This window comes from Octodon degus, unplaced genomic scaffold (genome assembly GCF_000260255.1).
Source record: "Octodon degus isolate 3935 unplaced genomic scaffold, OctDeg1.0 scaffold00006, whole genome shotgun sequence".
NCBI classification, from domain to species: domain Eukaryota; kingdom Metazoa; phylum Chordata; class Mammalia; order Rodentia; family Octodontidae; genus Octodon; species Octodon degus.
The window spans coordinates 28,384,454-28,399,624 of record NW_004524582.1 but is presented as its reverse complement, the minus strand read 5'-3'; the positions used below and the strand labels follow the sequence as shown (position 1 = coordinate 28,399,624).

The 15,171-nt window shown below is 50.5% G+C and overlaps 1 protein-coding gene across 4 annotated transcripts in view; it reads right to left on the bottom strand.

Annotated features, from left to right (window-relative positions):
• Slc2a9 (solute carrier family 2 member 9) overlaps window positions 1-15,171 on the bottom strand; it is a 188,691-nt gene that overhangs the window by 104,122 nt on the left and 69,398 nt on the right. For all 4 annotated transcript variants that reach the window (XM_023699664.1, XM_023699653.1, XM_023699648.1 and 1 more), the window contains one exon: window positions 12,654-12,814. In XM_023699664.1, coding sequence (XP_023555432.1) covers window positions 12,654-12,814 — 161 coding nt within the window. The remainder of the gene's footprint in view (window positions 1-12,653; window positions 12,815-15,171) is intronic.

The window sequence follows — 15,171 nt, the reverse complement described above, 5'->3', positions numbered from 1 at the left end:
CTCTCTCTCTCTCTCTCTCTCTCTCTCTCTCTCTCTCTCTCTCTCAGCAAGTCATACCATAACAGCACTTCTTACACCAATGGCATCCTGGATCGGATGAACCACAATCTAGGTATAAGGCTGGACCAGTTCCCTCAAACAAGGCTGGAAAAATTCCCAGGGCAACAATTGTTATTAACTGCTGCACACTAGGACTATTGCTGTGTTGTGACCATATCCCTAGGACCTCTCCGTTCAGACCCAGGACTCGTTCAAGGCCTGGCTTCCTGCGGCAGCTCCGTGCTTTAGGGGCCAGGAGACTCCACACTCTTTGCTCTGTTTGGTTCTCCTCACTTGCAAAATGCTTGCCGGCTCATCACTGAACTCTTGCTAGACGCTAGACCCTGTTTGAGCATTTGGGAAAGTAGTGCATTCTGTCCTCCCTGCAGCCCTGGGAAGTAGGCAGGCCTATTATGCGCACTTCAAGGATGAGTTAATAGGATGTTGGCAGATGGGAAGCTTGTGTTGAGTCACACAGGTTTTGAGACAAACGGCTTGGGAAACATCACAGCCTCCAGCAGCTCATTTTTCTCCCTAAAGACTCAGTGAGGTAACAACTATGGTAACAGCTACTTTATGAATTGTGAGACGCCTGGGGCTCGAAAGGGAGCTAACTGTTACTTTCATGAGTTAGAGCTCTTGGATTCTGGGCTAGCACCACATCCACGAGATCTGACTTGTCTCAAACCTTCCATTAAATTTTCTTCCCCTTCTACAGCTACCAGAGAATCCTATAGTCGGATGTTTGCAGTTTAAGAAACATGGTACCAAGATGGCGTAAAACATCCACGAGACTAGGAGGTGGGTGCAATACCTAAGTGTCTGCTAACAGTGGACTCTTCCAATGAATTATGATGCACCCACATGGTGGGCACTGTGCAGTCATTAAACAGGAAGAGCACCGTGTCTGCAGGGGAAAGATCGCCAAGAGGCCACGTGAGAGCAAAGTGTAGAACTTTGTATAAAATCTGCAGTAATTTGTATGAAAAAGGAAGTGTGTGTGCAGGGGGGATAACTTCCGGAAAATACACAAGACTGGCAACACCAGGGCCCCGCCAAGGGACCCGAGGGGCTGAAAGGAGGAGGTGAAAGGTGAGGCCTTAACTTTACATCCCTCTGGTCCTCTTCAAGGCGAAACTACCTCTGGGGCCTCACATGGAGCCTGGCAGCTCCCCCGCTGCAATCTATTGCAAGTCAGCCCTCAGCACAAAGTTTTATTTTATTTTGTTTTTTTTAAAAAGGAAAAAAACTACCTGGATGTACTAATCATTCAAACAAATTCAACTTTGTTTTTTGAAAATAAATTTAAATGGACCTCATGATGGGAAAAAAAGCACATCATTTAGCAGGCACTTTAAAATTTCTCTCAAGATTGGCCTCCCTGATTCCGATGGGAAAGGTCACAGCCTCTGGCCTCGGGAAGAGGATCCTGGAGGTGCTCGCTCCTGTCTCTGGGCAAACCTTGAGTTCTGATCACAGCACAGCGCTGCCCTCAGCTCTCTACGGCTTCCCCATGTCCTCGCTGTGGCCTGTGTCAGCCTGATGGGGCAGCAAACAATGGCTGCGAGAGGAGAGGCCGAGGGGCCTTGGAGCAGCAGCCTGAGCTACCGGAGCGTCTCCTCAGCCCTCCCGCAGGCTCCCAGGCCGAAGGTGCTCACGGAGCGCTGGGCATCGGTAGGTGGGGGCGCGAGGGGCACCCCTGGCCTCACCCTCCAGGACTCGACAATCTCTTAGGGACACTGACCTCAAAGGAACAATCAGCACAAGAAAACCAGTAAAAAACTAAAACTAGAAATTCCACTCCACTCAGTATTCTCCTTCTAGGCATCTTCCCCAAAGAGTCAGGCACCATATCACAGGGGTGCATGCAGACCCGCACTCACAGAAGCACGGTTCAGACAACTGAGTCTTGGCAGCAGCCTGTTCGTCCATCAACAGATGAAGAAAATGTTACAATAGAGTTAAAGCGGAATTTAGAGAAAAACCAATTTCTCCCTTGTCGCCCTGAGCAGTTGCCCCTCAGATTCCCCTTCTCTATAACCGGATGACCACTGCTACGTTTCTGTAGCGTCCTGAATGTTCTGGTTTCTCAGGCATCTGCTTACCCTAATGGCTGCGCTCTGCTTAGATACGGTAAGGTAGACAGGCATGTTTCTGTAGACTGAGTCCAGCGACATCCTGTGACCTGCTTTCCAGATGCAGATGCAGATAAAGTTGACAACTATGTTCCTGCACCCAGAGTCCTGTGACATCCTGGAATTCCTCAAATCTCTCTTCTTTCAAGGCTAAGCTGCAATCTGTCTCTGAGTAACTACCTGCCTTTTGCCTCAGCTTCTGGAACCGCCCTGGCAACCCCTTCCTGTGTTGTGTCAACCCCCTCAACGACGTGTATCACAAAGGAGCTTCTCTACTGCTCAGGGCGCAGGACAGGAAGCTGCTGGGCCAAGCGCACACCTAAGAAAGCCTCCTCATTCACCCTGGTTTCTCCCGTCTCTTCTGCAACAGAGTACTCCTATGTCACAAAGAAGGACACATTTGAGTTGTCTGGTCTGTAGAAGAGTGGTTGTACTTTGTGACCATAAAGTGAGGTGAAATACATCAGGCCCAGGAGCTTGCCAGCGTGTGGCTCCACTCACACGAGAAGCCCAGAGAATAAACAAAGAGCGAGATAAAGGAGAGGTCATTCAGTGCCAGGGGAGCGAGCTTTGGCAGAGGCAGAGGCAGAGGACCAAGAGGTGCGGGGTGGGGAATGGATGTGCAAAGCTTGAAGACGTGCTCGTGCACGCGCCAGCTCACCGCGAGGCGTGTGAGCGTGTCCTGCAACGAGGCTAATGAAAATGACAACTTGAAAGTTGCTCTGTTCTGTACAGACAGTGGGCAGTAAGGAGCTGGATGAGAAAAGAAAACCAGCCCCTGCCCCGCTGCCTTGCTCTAGCGCCCTGCTAGCTCTGCTGGCCGTCTGACACAGGATAGCACGAACGGTAACCACAAGGGTAACCGGCCTCTCTGAGCAGCTTTTACACCTGGCTGCTCATGAGTGTCACCAATGGAACTTACAAACACACACACACAGTCCTTGTCACTCGATGGCAGTTATATCCCAGAATGCATGGCTACGCGATTTCACTATGAGAACGCTACGAGTGTGCTCACCATAAAGTCAATGATTTCAATGTCTCCAGGCCACCTGGTAGAAAACACAATGTGACACTGACCAAGCCATCCTTATCCTACGCATGACTGTAAAGAGATTCTCAGATCAGCTACTACAGAACCCCAGCCCATGGGGCAGGCTTTCCCACAGTGCCAGGAAGCCCGCAGTTTTCACATTAATGATCTGATTTGATCTTTAACACCTGCACTGCCGGTGTTGATAAGGACACTGCCAATTCACAGAAGTCACAGCAAAAACTGCTGTCTGTGGAGGATAGCTAAAACTCCCCAGCCTGCCGCCTCCGGGTGCTGCTGTCCGCCCTACCCTAGGGCACCTAGGAGTCCCTGCCCTGGACCACCAGCCCTAGCCCTGGTAGGCACTCCCTCCTTGTCCCCCAGGTCTCGGTCCACACTGTGCCTCTCTGGGCCCATCCTCTGCAACTGCTGCCTCTGGCCTCTCTGGAGCCAGACTCCTGCTATGCTGTGCGCCCTTTTGCCCTACCCAGATGGGCTGCTTCGCAGGACTCCATGCACATAGCGCCTGTGAAGGTCATCAGTATCTGCTTTGGCATGTGGGCTTGGTGATTCTGTCCTGGACAGAGCCGACCACCTCCTCTTTGTGGAAGCAAGGTCCTCTTGGGTATCTGGCACTCACACCATTTTGTCCCTTCAGTCTGTGCTCCTCTCCCTAGCACTCAACCCTGGAGTGTCCTAGAGGTCTAGTTTGTCTCCCCAGTGCACAGTTCCTTCCATGGATGACGTCATCCGACCCCACAAAAACTGTCTCACTCTATGCTAATTTGGAGCTCTATCTAGCCCGTCTCTCCTCAGCACGGCTGCATATTTAACAGCCTCCTGGACCTTTCTACTGGAGTAACTGCAGACACATATGCTCAAAGTCAAACTTTCACATCCTCACTACCAACCCTGCACTATCGCATGCATTCCCACCCCTCTTTCCATCCTCTTCCTCATTTGAGAAGAAAAAGAATCTGTCTTCCTAGTGGCTTAGGCTAAGTTTTCAAAGTAACATTAAAGTCACTTTCTTCCCCCTGTTCATCCATCGCTGAGTTCTGCCTACCCTACTTCCAAAGCATATGCTGAACCAAACCCTGCTCCCATTCCTAGCCCCACAGTGTGGCAGGTGTACAGGCTTCCACCAGGCCACACCAGTGTCCCCTCCTGCAGTGCCCTCAGGGGCCCGGATTCCACTCCTGCCTGCTGTCACTCGCTGTGCACAGAGCAGCCGAGTGTCCTCTCAAAGCGCCCCCTGATGACCACTCCCTTGTTAAATATAGTGGCGTCTCTAATGTGCTCTGCATGCGATGGCTTTGTCACCACATATCATCATGTGTCACTCGTACCCTCTTGCATTCGGCTCTGATCTCATGAGCCCGCGAGCTCTTGTACAAGCAGGGCTGGCTCCCCAGGCCTGGCCCGTGTCCTTGCTCTGTCCTGCCTCTGCTACTGTCCCCTCTGGTTGCTGCAGGACTTACTGATCTCATTAGAGGCTGAGCTCACGTGTGACTCCTGACACGGTCTATGGAGGGGCTGCTCCCAGCTTCAAGGCCTTCCCTCAGTCCTGCCGCTGTTCTCCACGCATCCTCAACAGCACAACAAGTTATCCTCTGTATCGTTTTGTGTTTGTGTTTGTTGTCTGTTTTCTCCCACTGAAATGTAAGCTCCACGGGGTGAAAACTGGAGAGTCCTGGTAGCTGCAGCAGCTCACCCAGTTCCAGGCCCATGTAGGACGCTCATGCGCACTGACGCCCAGGAGGCAGGATGTGGGACCCGGGCTCCCCCTGCAGCGGGGCTCTGCTCTGTCCCAGGCCTCAGATCAGCCCCCAGGGCTGTGAGCAGGACACATGGAGCTGTGCCCCCTCCAACAATGCCACAGGCTGGGACAGTCCCACATGGTGCCTTGACGTCCTCGTTTGAGAAATGCACACCAATGCCTATCTGGTAAGGCTCCTCACAATTAGACAGACAGCGTATGTAACACTCTTAGGGTGGCACCTTCACTTGGTTGGGTCAAGTAATGAATGAAGAAAAGAGGGGAAAACAGTGGCGAGACCCGGCAAATCCAGAGCGCTCGCCATGGAGCAGTCGGCTCTGCGCACTTCATTGTGCAGTTACTTCATTTCACAAACAAGGGAACAGATCGGGAAGTAGCAGCACCAAGGTCGCCTACAGACCTAGCATGCCAGTAAACAGCAGCAGGCCACCTGTGAGGCCGACAATGTACTCGAGCCATTTATTCTCCCAACAAGCATTCATTCATTCATTCATTCATTCATTCATTCAACCGACATTCACTGCTCCTCCCAAAGAACACGTTCAAAAGTAGCATGCCAGATGGCGATGGGTGCTGCAAAGAACTAAAGCAGAGAGAGGTGTCCTCCTTCACAGGGAGGGCCAGGAAGTTGCCCCTAAGAAGGTGACATCTGAGCATGTGGATATCGGGGACCAGCACCCCAGCAGAAAGGTAGGAAGGACCAGGTGTGGTCTATCCCAGAAACATCCTCTAGCCAGTGTGGCTAGAGGCAATGGAGGGCCACACAGCAAATGACAGAAGGTGACGGGGGACAGGAGCGGCAGAGGAGCTCCTGCAGGGCCCTCCATGCCAGCAGGAGGACTGGCATTTCCACCAGGGAGCTAGGCAGGCCCTAGACATCTCTAAGGAGAGGAATGACCCTGCCTGATGTGTCCTGTAACAGGACCACCCTTGAAGCACAGGAGGAGCGGGGGAGGAATGTGGAAGCTCACATAGCGCCACTGCAAGAGTTACAGCCAATGCCGACGTGATCGCTAACTGTGATCTTTCATCTTGCGTGGGCTGGGAAATGCCTGAGGCCTGTGGATGATTGATGGGCTGGGAGCTAATGGAGGAGGGAACCGCCCTGGATGGGGCTGTACCAGCCAATAGGCTTGTAGCCTGGACAGGATGAAAAGGGAAAGAAGCACGCAGTCTTCCCATAGGGAAGACACAGCTGATGGTCTGGCCCAAGTTAGCAGCACTGAGGGTGGTGAGATGGGGAAGATCCTGGGTTACCTTAGAGGTAGAATAACCACTCTTGCTAATGGAGTGGACAGGGGATCGAGTCAAAGCTGTCTCCCAAGGCTCTGGCCTGGTCTCTCGCACTAGACATGATGGCTTGTTTCTTTGCTAGTCAAGGAATGTTAAAAAATCACAAAAATGTCTGACTTGAAGCATTTTCAACTAGCACTGCACAACCTCCAAGCAAATTTATCACGTTAATATATTCCTTCCCAAAATAACCCCAGCCTGGCAGCATCCCAGTGAGGACAGAAACCCTGTTTACAAATAATTTGCAAAGCTGAGGCACCAGGATACAAACTCTGGGAATTTAATTATTATTTTTCCCAAGGGCAAAAACATCAATGGAAACAAGAAGGTCAATTCAGAGCACTGAACTCCAGTGCCCCCAGACCTCCGCCCAGATGCCTGGTTCATTGTTTTGAGCTTCTCAATAATGTAGAATCTTTTCTATGTGACCCTGGCAGTCAGCACAGGCAGATAGGAAGAGTGATAATAGGAAGACGGAGAAAGCCAGAGACCTTGGGGACATTTAGCCTGGACAGGAGAAGATCACAGAAAGCCTGGAAGCCACCTTCCATGGTGCGTGTTGACCTTGATACCAGGTCTAGGTTCAACTGGAGAGACACTATTTCAGTTTGAACTTGGAAAAAGCCTTGCCCAAAGCCCTAGTGTGTGGGAATCTCTGCAGACCCTGGCTGCCTCCACGCACCACCTAGCAATCCTTCAGCTCCCTGGGCCTCACACCAAGATCGGGCCACTTCCACCTGTTACCCGCCCTGTGCCCAGCCAACCCTGCCGCCCAGCTTGAATCCCATAGCTCTTCATTTCATTATCCGGTGGACCCCACCTGGGGACATGTCTGGGTAAATGCAGGTGCTAGGATCTCTATACCTGTCCCCTAGCTGTGAGTGTCAGCTGCCAGAAACCCTGGGACACCCTCCTCCAGGTTGACATCGGCCCAAAAGGTCAGCCCCTGATCCTGGGGCAGGCTGTAGCCAATGGCAATGGGATATTTCCAGCAGGGCTTCCCTGTGGTGTGGCCTTTGCTTGAGAACCTCGCCTGGGTTGGACGAGGCTGACCCTGACCTGACAGCACATCCTTGCTGGCTCCTCCCTGCTTCTTCTGCTTCCCTCAAGGGCTGCTCCTGAACAGACATCCCTACACAGAGCCCTGTACCTGATCCCTCCCGCAGGCCCTGTATTTATTTTGAAAGAATAAATTGCTAGGAGCACAGTATGTATGTTCTAATATGCACTTAATTGTGTCTTCAAAAGTGCACGTGTGTGTTGGTCACTTTCCTCTGCTGGGATAAACACCCATAGCTTAAGGAACTTAAGTTCCTTAATTGAAAGGAAGCGAGGGCTACTTGGCTCACAGCTGCAGCCCACAGTTGGCTGGCTCTACGGCAGAACAGCAGGGTGGAAGGATCTGGGTAGAGGTACATCGCTCCCGTCGTGGCATCCAGAAAGCAGACAGCGGAGGCCAGTTCCAGAAAGAGAGATGCACACTTCTGGGTCATGCTTCAGTGACCCGCCTCTTCCTGATAGAGCCTGCTCTGTACAGCCAGTCAGCTGTGGGCCCCCATGATCCAGTCACCTTCCAAAGACCTGTCTATGGGCACTTTCTTGATCTAAGCCACGACAGCGTCAGAGCCTTAATCCACAGCAAGACTGCTTTTGGAGGTTGGCTCTATGAGGATGTAAGTTAAGTGAGGTTGGAAGAGTGGGGCGTAATTCAGTGACAACCGACTCTGAGAGGAAGAGGGAGAAACAGCAGGGCTGTGTGTGCGAGGAAAGGTGCAGTCAGAGGGCACAGCAGGAAGCAGCTGCCACCCTGACTCTGGATCCCCATCCTCTAGACCTGTGGGACAGCGAGTCTGTGTTCACTCCTGCGATCCGTGGTGCTCCCTCCACAGTGACAGCCCAGCTGCCCGAGACATGGCTGCCTGATACAGTGTACTCTGCAGAGCCACAGTGATTCCCACTGTGGTACGTACAGACACAGTCTAAAGAAAGCTTGAGGATGAAGAAGATGAGGAGAAAACCGTACTTTTGAGAACCTACTGTTTGCCTGGGCCAGGCCTGCTCAATATTCGTGCTTCCGCTGGGACCAGCCCTTCTGATCTCCTCTGGGAAGACTTGCTGTCCTACGCTGTCCCAAAGCTGGCTGTGCTCATGTCCCTGCCCTCTGTGCCTTCAGGAACGCATGCACGGTACAGCCTCAGTGGTCACCTCACACTCATGAGCGTTCTCACAGCCTTCTGGGATCTGCGTGCATTAGAATGTTGTTAGTCAGGGTCTGGAAAACAGCACTGCTACCATCAGGGGCTAGAGAATGCCGTAGGGCTGCCCTGTGCATAGCAAGATATTTCACAACCTCCCAGACCTCTCCTAGATACCAGTAGCATTTAGTCATGACAACCAGAAATGTCCCCGGACATCGCCAAACATCCCCTGATGGAGTGCCATTGGCCTTGGTTGAGAACACCGGAAGGCACAAAATGTAATCCGGGTCAGTGAGTTTCCTCCTGCAAGAAGAGGGTCTCAGTGTTGGGCAGCCTGGTCCCTCCACGGGAGAGACTCCTGTGAACACAGTCGACTAAGAAGGCAGAGCTGGGAGCTGGAGGAAAGAGACGGATCTGATCGGGTTCTCTTGATATCACCTGAGCCACTGCATTCAACCAGGCTGTGCTTGAGCTATGTTAGGCAATTAATTCCCTTTGAGCTTACGCCAGTTTGTTTTGGCTTCCTGCCACAGGACAGCCTCCTGAGTGACACGAGACACCAAAAATTCGATCGCATTCAGCTGGCATAGCTGCTCCCCAGGGGATTTGCTTATCTGCACTGTACAGGGCTGAGGACTGCGCCAGCTTCCTCTCGCTGCACCCCGACCCCATCCGCAGCACGAGCACCCTGACTTGGTAATGAGCCGCCCCCCCCCGCCCCCCGTGCCCTGGAACCCTTGCTCATGAAGGGCAAGTGCCAAAACAGCGCCCTGTGCTGGCGCTGCTCACAGGCTCGTGCCGCCCAGAGGAAAGTGGCTCCGTGGCCTGCCCATAATTCTGACCCAGGTCTGATTTGAAACCCTGTGTGTTTTCTTATAGTTTCTCACCTATTTCTTCTGCTTTGTTCCATAGGGAAGAAGTATATGAAATGGTAGGGGTGAGGAGGAGAGCCTTTGTGCAATTTAAAGGAGAGAGGCACAATTCTCTCTGTGGAGCAATCCGATGACCCAGCTCAGGAAGAGCCGATGTTGAGGGTGTTGGTGACCCTAGCAAAAAGCTGGGCCTGACTCTAAGTCCATTAGTGGGATGAGCCCTTTATCTCTGTATCAGTCCACCTTGAAAGCCCCCATGTGGGTGTGCTGTAGCTTTGTGTCACTGTGAGCCAACTGAAGCCCAGAGAGCTCAAGTGACTCATCTACAAGCTGGAAGCTTCAGACCCAGACTGGAAGCTGAGCCTGTGGCCACTGTCCCTGGCCAAACAGTCACTGTCCTGTCTCATGAGGAAAGGAGGCTCTGTCATTACAGCCATGCAAGCAGAGGACAGATGAGCCCAGAAGCGGGCCTGACAGGTCACCAGCATTCTGGATGGCTGGGATTTCCCCAGCAGGGTCTCTGAGAGGTGAGGAACCTGCAGCCTTGAGACCCAGGTGAGATGATGTGGCAGGAACCGTGCCTGATTCCTCATGCTCCTGGTGCCCAGTTCCCTCCCCTGTAACAGAGGAGGGCACCACGCTAGGAACTGCTCCACTGCTGCAGCTGCCAGTGACTGGCGCCACCTGAACACTGAGCACCCAGTTCTAATTTCAGCCTTAGCTGCATGCTTGAGCACCTTCTCATGGACCACACAGGCTGCCGTAGCTTCTGCAGCCTTGTACCTGGAACCCAGCTTCCTCTGCTTCCTTGGCGAGCCCCACCCTAGGCCAAGGACTAAAAGAAATAGAGGAGTTTCAGCTGGTCCCTCATCAGAGGAAGTATACTGGCTGACAAACAGACCTGCGTCTGAATTTCAGCTCAGCCTCACTCTTTGCAACAAGGTAAACTGCTCGGCTTTCCAGGGTCTCATATTTGCCATTTATAAAGGACAACAACCCACAGAGTTCAAAGAAGTAAATGTTCTATCATCTGTCAAGCACTGGTATGGAGCAGAAGGTGCTCTTTTCCTCTCAGTAGAGTTATTATTTAGGCTGAAACATCAAACCAACTCAACTTTCCCTCCTGTAATGATGAAGAGAGGAACTGACAGCAGCTCGGGGCATAATAACCAGCAGCCTTTGATGTGTTCTCTCTTGGTGGCTCCGCAGCTCTCCCCACTGGCTTGCTGGGAGAAATCTGCCATTGCTTAGAAATGTGAGATGTTTCCAAACACGTTTTCTCTTTCGCTTTCTTGCTGCTTTTGGGGCCGCGGTGTTTGAGGTGGGAACGCTACTGCTGGTGACCTCATTTTACACATATGAAAAACCCTGGCTGAGCAATGAGACAGCAACGCCTATGCCACACGGCTGGCGCGTGGGGTGCGGTGCGGGTGGGATCTGCCAGGCCACAGCATCCGGCCATTGTCCCTTTCCCTATTCCACCGAGTGGCTTCTGAGGCCTCCCGAGAAGGATCTTCAGTGCACAAATGCTGTGCCACACAATGGCAGGAAGATGCTACAGTCTGTGGAGTCTGGGCCAGGCTGACACTAACCAGGGTAGGCAGGAGGACTGCAGACAGCCAGGCTTGGGAAGGGCACCGCAGGGCTCCTGGCCAGAGGCACCAGTTTGGTGCCGGACAATCACATATCTGTTGTCCAGTAGTCATGGACTTTAGTTGCTTGGTACCATGTGAGGTCGCTGTGCTGAGACCACGTCACGCACGCATGGACGCAGCCTGGGCTCAGCCACGCTTGAGTTAGGACTCAGCACAGACACCCTGAGCTGTCTGACTCCCTGCCTCATGGACCAACCCACAGTGGTACAAACTGAGCAGAAGAATGAATATGCCCCCTGGGAACACGGGAGACCACAGGAGATGGCGCCTCTCACTACATTAGGCAATAGTTGTACTTCCTTGGCATCCCCTTAATTGCTGCTCTGGACTCAGCCTTGGGGACAGAAGTGTCAGTCCCCCTTCTCCCCAAGGGAACACAGATCTTAGCTCCACATGGACATTTTCAAGGTGGTTCCTTGTCCCAGAAGTGGGAAAGCCTCCCTAGAAATTCATTCCTTTGCTCCTTGCTGGGGCCACAGAGCAGCACGGAAAGGCAAGGTAGGAGGCTGGCCAGCGCTGTTTCCTTAGCCCCTGGGTCTGGAGCGGTTGTCTAGCACCTGATGACTCTACTCAGGTTGATACAATGGGGGATCCACCGAGCAGTTACCATATATGGATGTCAAGGTGACAATGAGGAGGGCCATGTAATCATAGTACCTTCCACTTACTGAGCTGCTACTGACTTTCTCCATTCATTTTGTCTAGGACTTGTAACATTCTCTGTAGATAGGAGATAGCCTTCTCATTTTATAGGTAAGGAAACTGAGGTTCAAATAAATGGATGTCTCGGTCAACCCTACCTCAATGGTTAGTGGAAGACTCAGGATTCTAGCTCACAAAACCACTCTCCACACATGCCTCAGTAGTTCCCACAAAATCAGCAGCAAAGGTAGAGAGAAAACAGTATTCAGGGGAATGTATTATTAAACTAATCCATCTTAAGAGAAGGCTCCATGCCAAAACTAAGTTTGGAATGAGGCTTACAAGGTAAAGGGGATCTAACTGGAGAAGGCTTGGGTAGGAAATTTTGGCAGAAAGGTTTTAATATTCACTGCAGGCTTACTTGTAATGTGAATGATGTGAAACTGTCTAAGTGTCTATCAAATAGGAAGTGGTTAAATAATCAATCAGATATCCGTACAGTAGAAGATGATCTAAGAAGCTTTCTCGGAAAGCAGATCTAGATGTGCTAGACTGGGTGGTCTCCTTTGCGTTCACACCCAAGTCCCTCCTGTTCTGTTCTGTTCTGTCCCAGGGACAGCCCTTCTTGATGGCAACACAGGATCCCTGGCTTGGGCTTCCACAGGAGTTTGGCCGAGGGAGACACATGCAGGAGACTGGAAGCTCTGAGGAGAGGGAGGTAAGAGTATTTCTTTCCTGCTCCTCCTCACGTGGCTTCTATGGTTCTGACACATTCCAGCCGCCTACCTCCATCCCACAACTTCTCCTCCCACTCGTCAGCCCACTGCCCACGGTCCCAGTTCTTCCTGGGCTCAGGAGCCTTATTGTCTCTTTTTTCCCTTTGGGCTCTGACATGTCTGTCATTGCACTGTCTGAGTGGAGCTCTGTCAGCTGCAGGGACCTTGATGATGACACGGATGTGTGACGATTCTTGAGGAGAGACCCCCAGGGACGGCCCCCAACTGACCTCCCAAGAATCTTTCCAATCATCTTCACCATTAGTGTCCCCACCAGTCCACCGATGGCAAATATGGACACAGTCACAGACCAGAGCAGGGTCAGAGTATCTGGGTCTATCGGATGTCCGTGTCTTCTTTCCCAGGATTCATTGTAAAAGGCCTTGATGTACTGGAAACAAACAATAAGCCATGTTATTTCCTACTGCTCATCCGGATGCTTGAAGCCAACCAGCATGCAAAACAGAATCGCTGTTACAAGGCACTTTGTTTACGTTCAGCTCTTTGCTAAATTCTGCCTGAGCTTTATCCCATTGGACTCATCTATCAAATTTTAGGGATGGTCCTTATTTCCAAATCTTATTTTGCAGATAGGGAAACTGTGACTCAGAGAAGCAGAGTGGCTTGTTGCTTTGTGAGTATTAAATGTGGGAGTCAAACTTGGATCTGCCCCCTACACCTGCGATAACCACCATACCTAGGCTTCTCCAACTTTAAGGCATAATACTATCACCTTAAAGGTGCAGTAAAAGTGTGCAGAGACATAGCTTGGAAAGGTTAAGGACATAAGACATAAAACTTAGCAATAAACAAAAAAATTCCACCTAGACTTCATCAAAATTAATCTTTTTTAAAAAATATTTTAATTAATTAATTTATTTATTTATTTATTTATTTTTTGCAGAACCAGGGATTGAACTCAGATCCTTGCATTTGCCAGTCAAACACTTATCCTACTGAGCCATCTCCCCAGCCCCTCCAAAATTAATCTTATACTATTTAAAAGATACCATCAAAAAATAATGACAAATCATAGGTGACTTAATACTGCTAAACACATAAAGGGGATGTATCCATAATTCATAAGGAGTGCTATGTGTCAATTAAAAGATAAATGGTGCAATTGCAAATGAACAGAAAGACTTGAATAGACCTTAAAGAAAACACAAATAACCACTAAGGCAATAACAAGATGCTCGGCATCATTGGTCACCAAGGAGATGGAAAGGAAAACCACAGTGAGACACATCTTCATACTCACTAGAGCCTCATCATTGGATTTGGGATAGGAACTGGGACAATTCCAATGTGCACCAAAGACTGAGGTCACAGCATTGAGCTCCCCAAGAAAGGTCAATTCCCAATGTATTCACAGTTGCCTATTTCTGCATGGCTCCTGGCTCCAGCACAGCCAGTATGTGACACTGCAGGAGAAGCACAGCTGTGGTCTCAGGCCTGGGCCACATCCCAGCACAATGATTTGTCTGCTGGCTCTCAGTTTCCCTCCTCTGCAAAGCAAGCTTTCTGGGCTGTTGTGAGGGTCACATGAGCGGTTGGGACAGTGATCACAGCCTGAGTGGAGCTCATACACAATCTCCACACAGGCTAAAACTTAGGAGGTGTTGTAGGATCAAGTAGTGATGACCATGCATACTCTCTGCTTGCAGGAGTTTCACTTGCACTACCATCTTGGAAAACAGTTTGACATCATCTTGTCAAGTGGAGATGTCATTGGCCTACAATCCAGCAGATCCTCTTCTAGAAAATTCCCTTGAAAAACTTCCCCACAGGACTTAATCTATCTACTTAAATGTTCATGGTAGCTGTGATCATAAATACTAACTTGTCAATTTCCTTGGATTAAGAGACACTTTGTAGATTAGTGAAGCACATTCCTGGGTATGTCTGGTGCAGGTATGTCATGGTGCAGTGGCCTTAGGTGTACATATGTCATGGCCTTGAGTGGACACATGGGCCTTGGGATTATACATGGTCCTTAAGCCCTTCCTCTCTGGCACTGTTTCCCTGCTCTGCCTCCCTACTGCCATGAGCTAAGCAGTTTTATTCCACCACACCCTTCTGCCATGAAGTTCTGCCTTCAAGTCACTGACCATGGACTGAATCTCCTACAGCCATGAGCCAAAGAAATCTTTCCTTTAATCTGTTCAGGTGCTGTATTTCAGCAGTGAGAAAGCACTGGTCATAGTAGCCCAAAATGGGGAATAGCCCTGACGATCATTGACAGTAGAAAGGATAAATAAACTGCAGTTTTTAATCACAAAAACCACCACAGTCACAAATGTGCATGAACTAAGCAAAATCTTACCAAAAATAATACTGATCAGAAGACAGAAGCAGAGGCAGGCATATTATGATCCTATGTATAAAACTAAAAGATACACAATATTGGAAATGTGTGGGTGAAATTACACATAGACGACAAAGAAAACAGAAATAATTATCTCCCATATGTGTGGTTATCTGGGCTGTTGGGGACGGAGTAAGACATGACTGGAGAGAGGCTGGGCATGGTAGTGTCTGCCTGTAATCCCAGCACCCAGGAGGCTGAGGCAGTAGGATCATTGTGAATTCCAAACCAGCCTGGCCTACAAAGTAAGCTCAAAGCCAGCCTGAGCTGCACAGCGAGACCCTGTCTGAAAAAGACAAAACAAACAACAACAAAAGTTTGCATGGTTGGAGAGGGATCCTTGGCAGGACCTGCTCTTCTTAGCCACTCAGTGGTGGTTA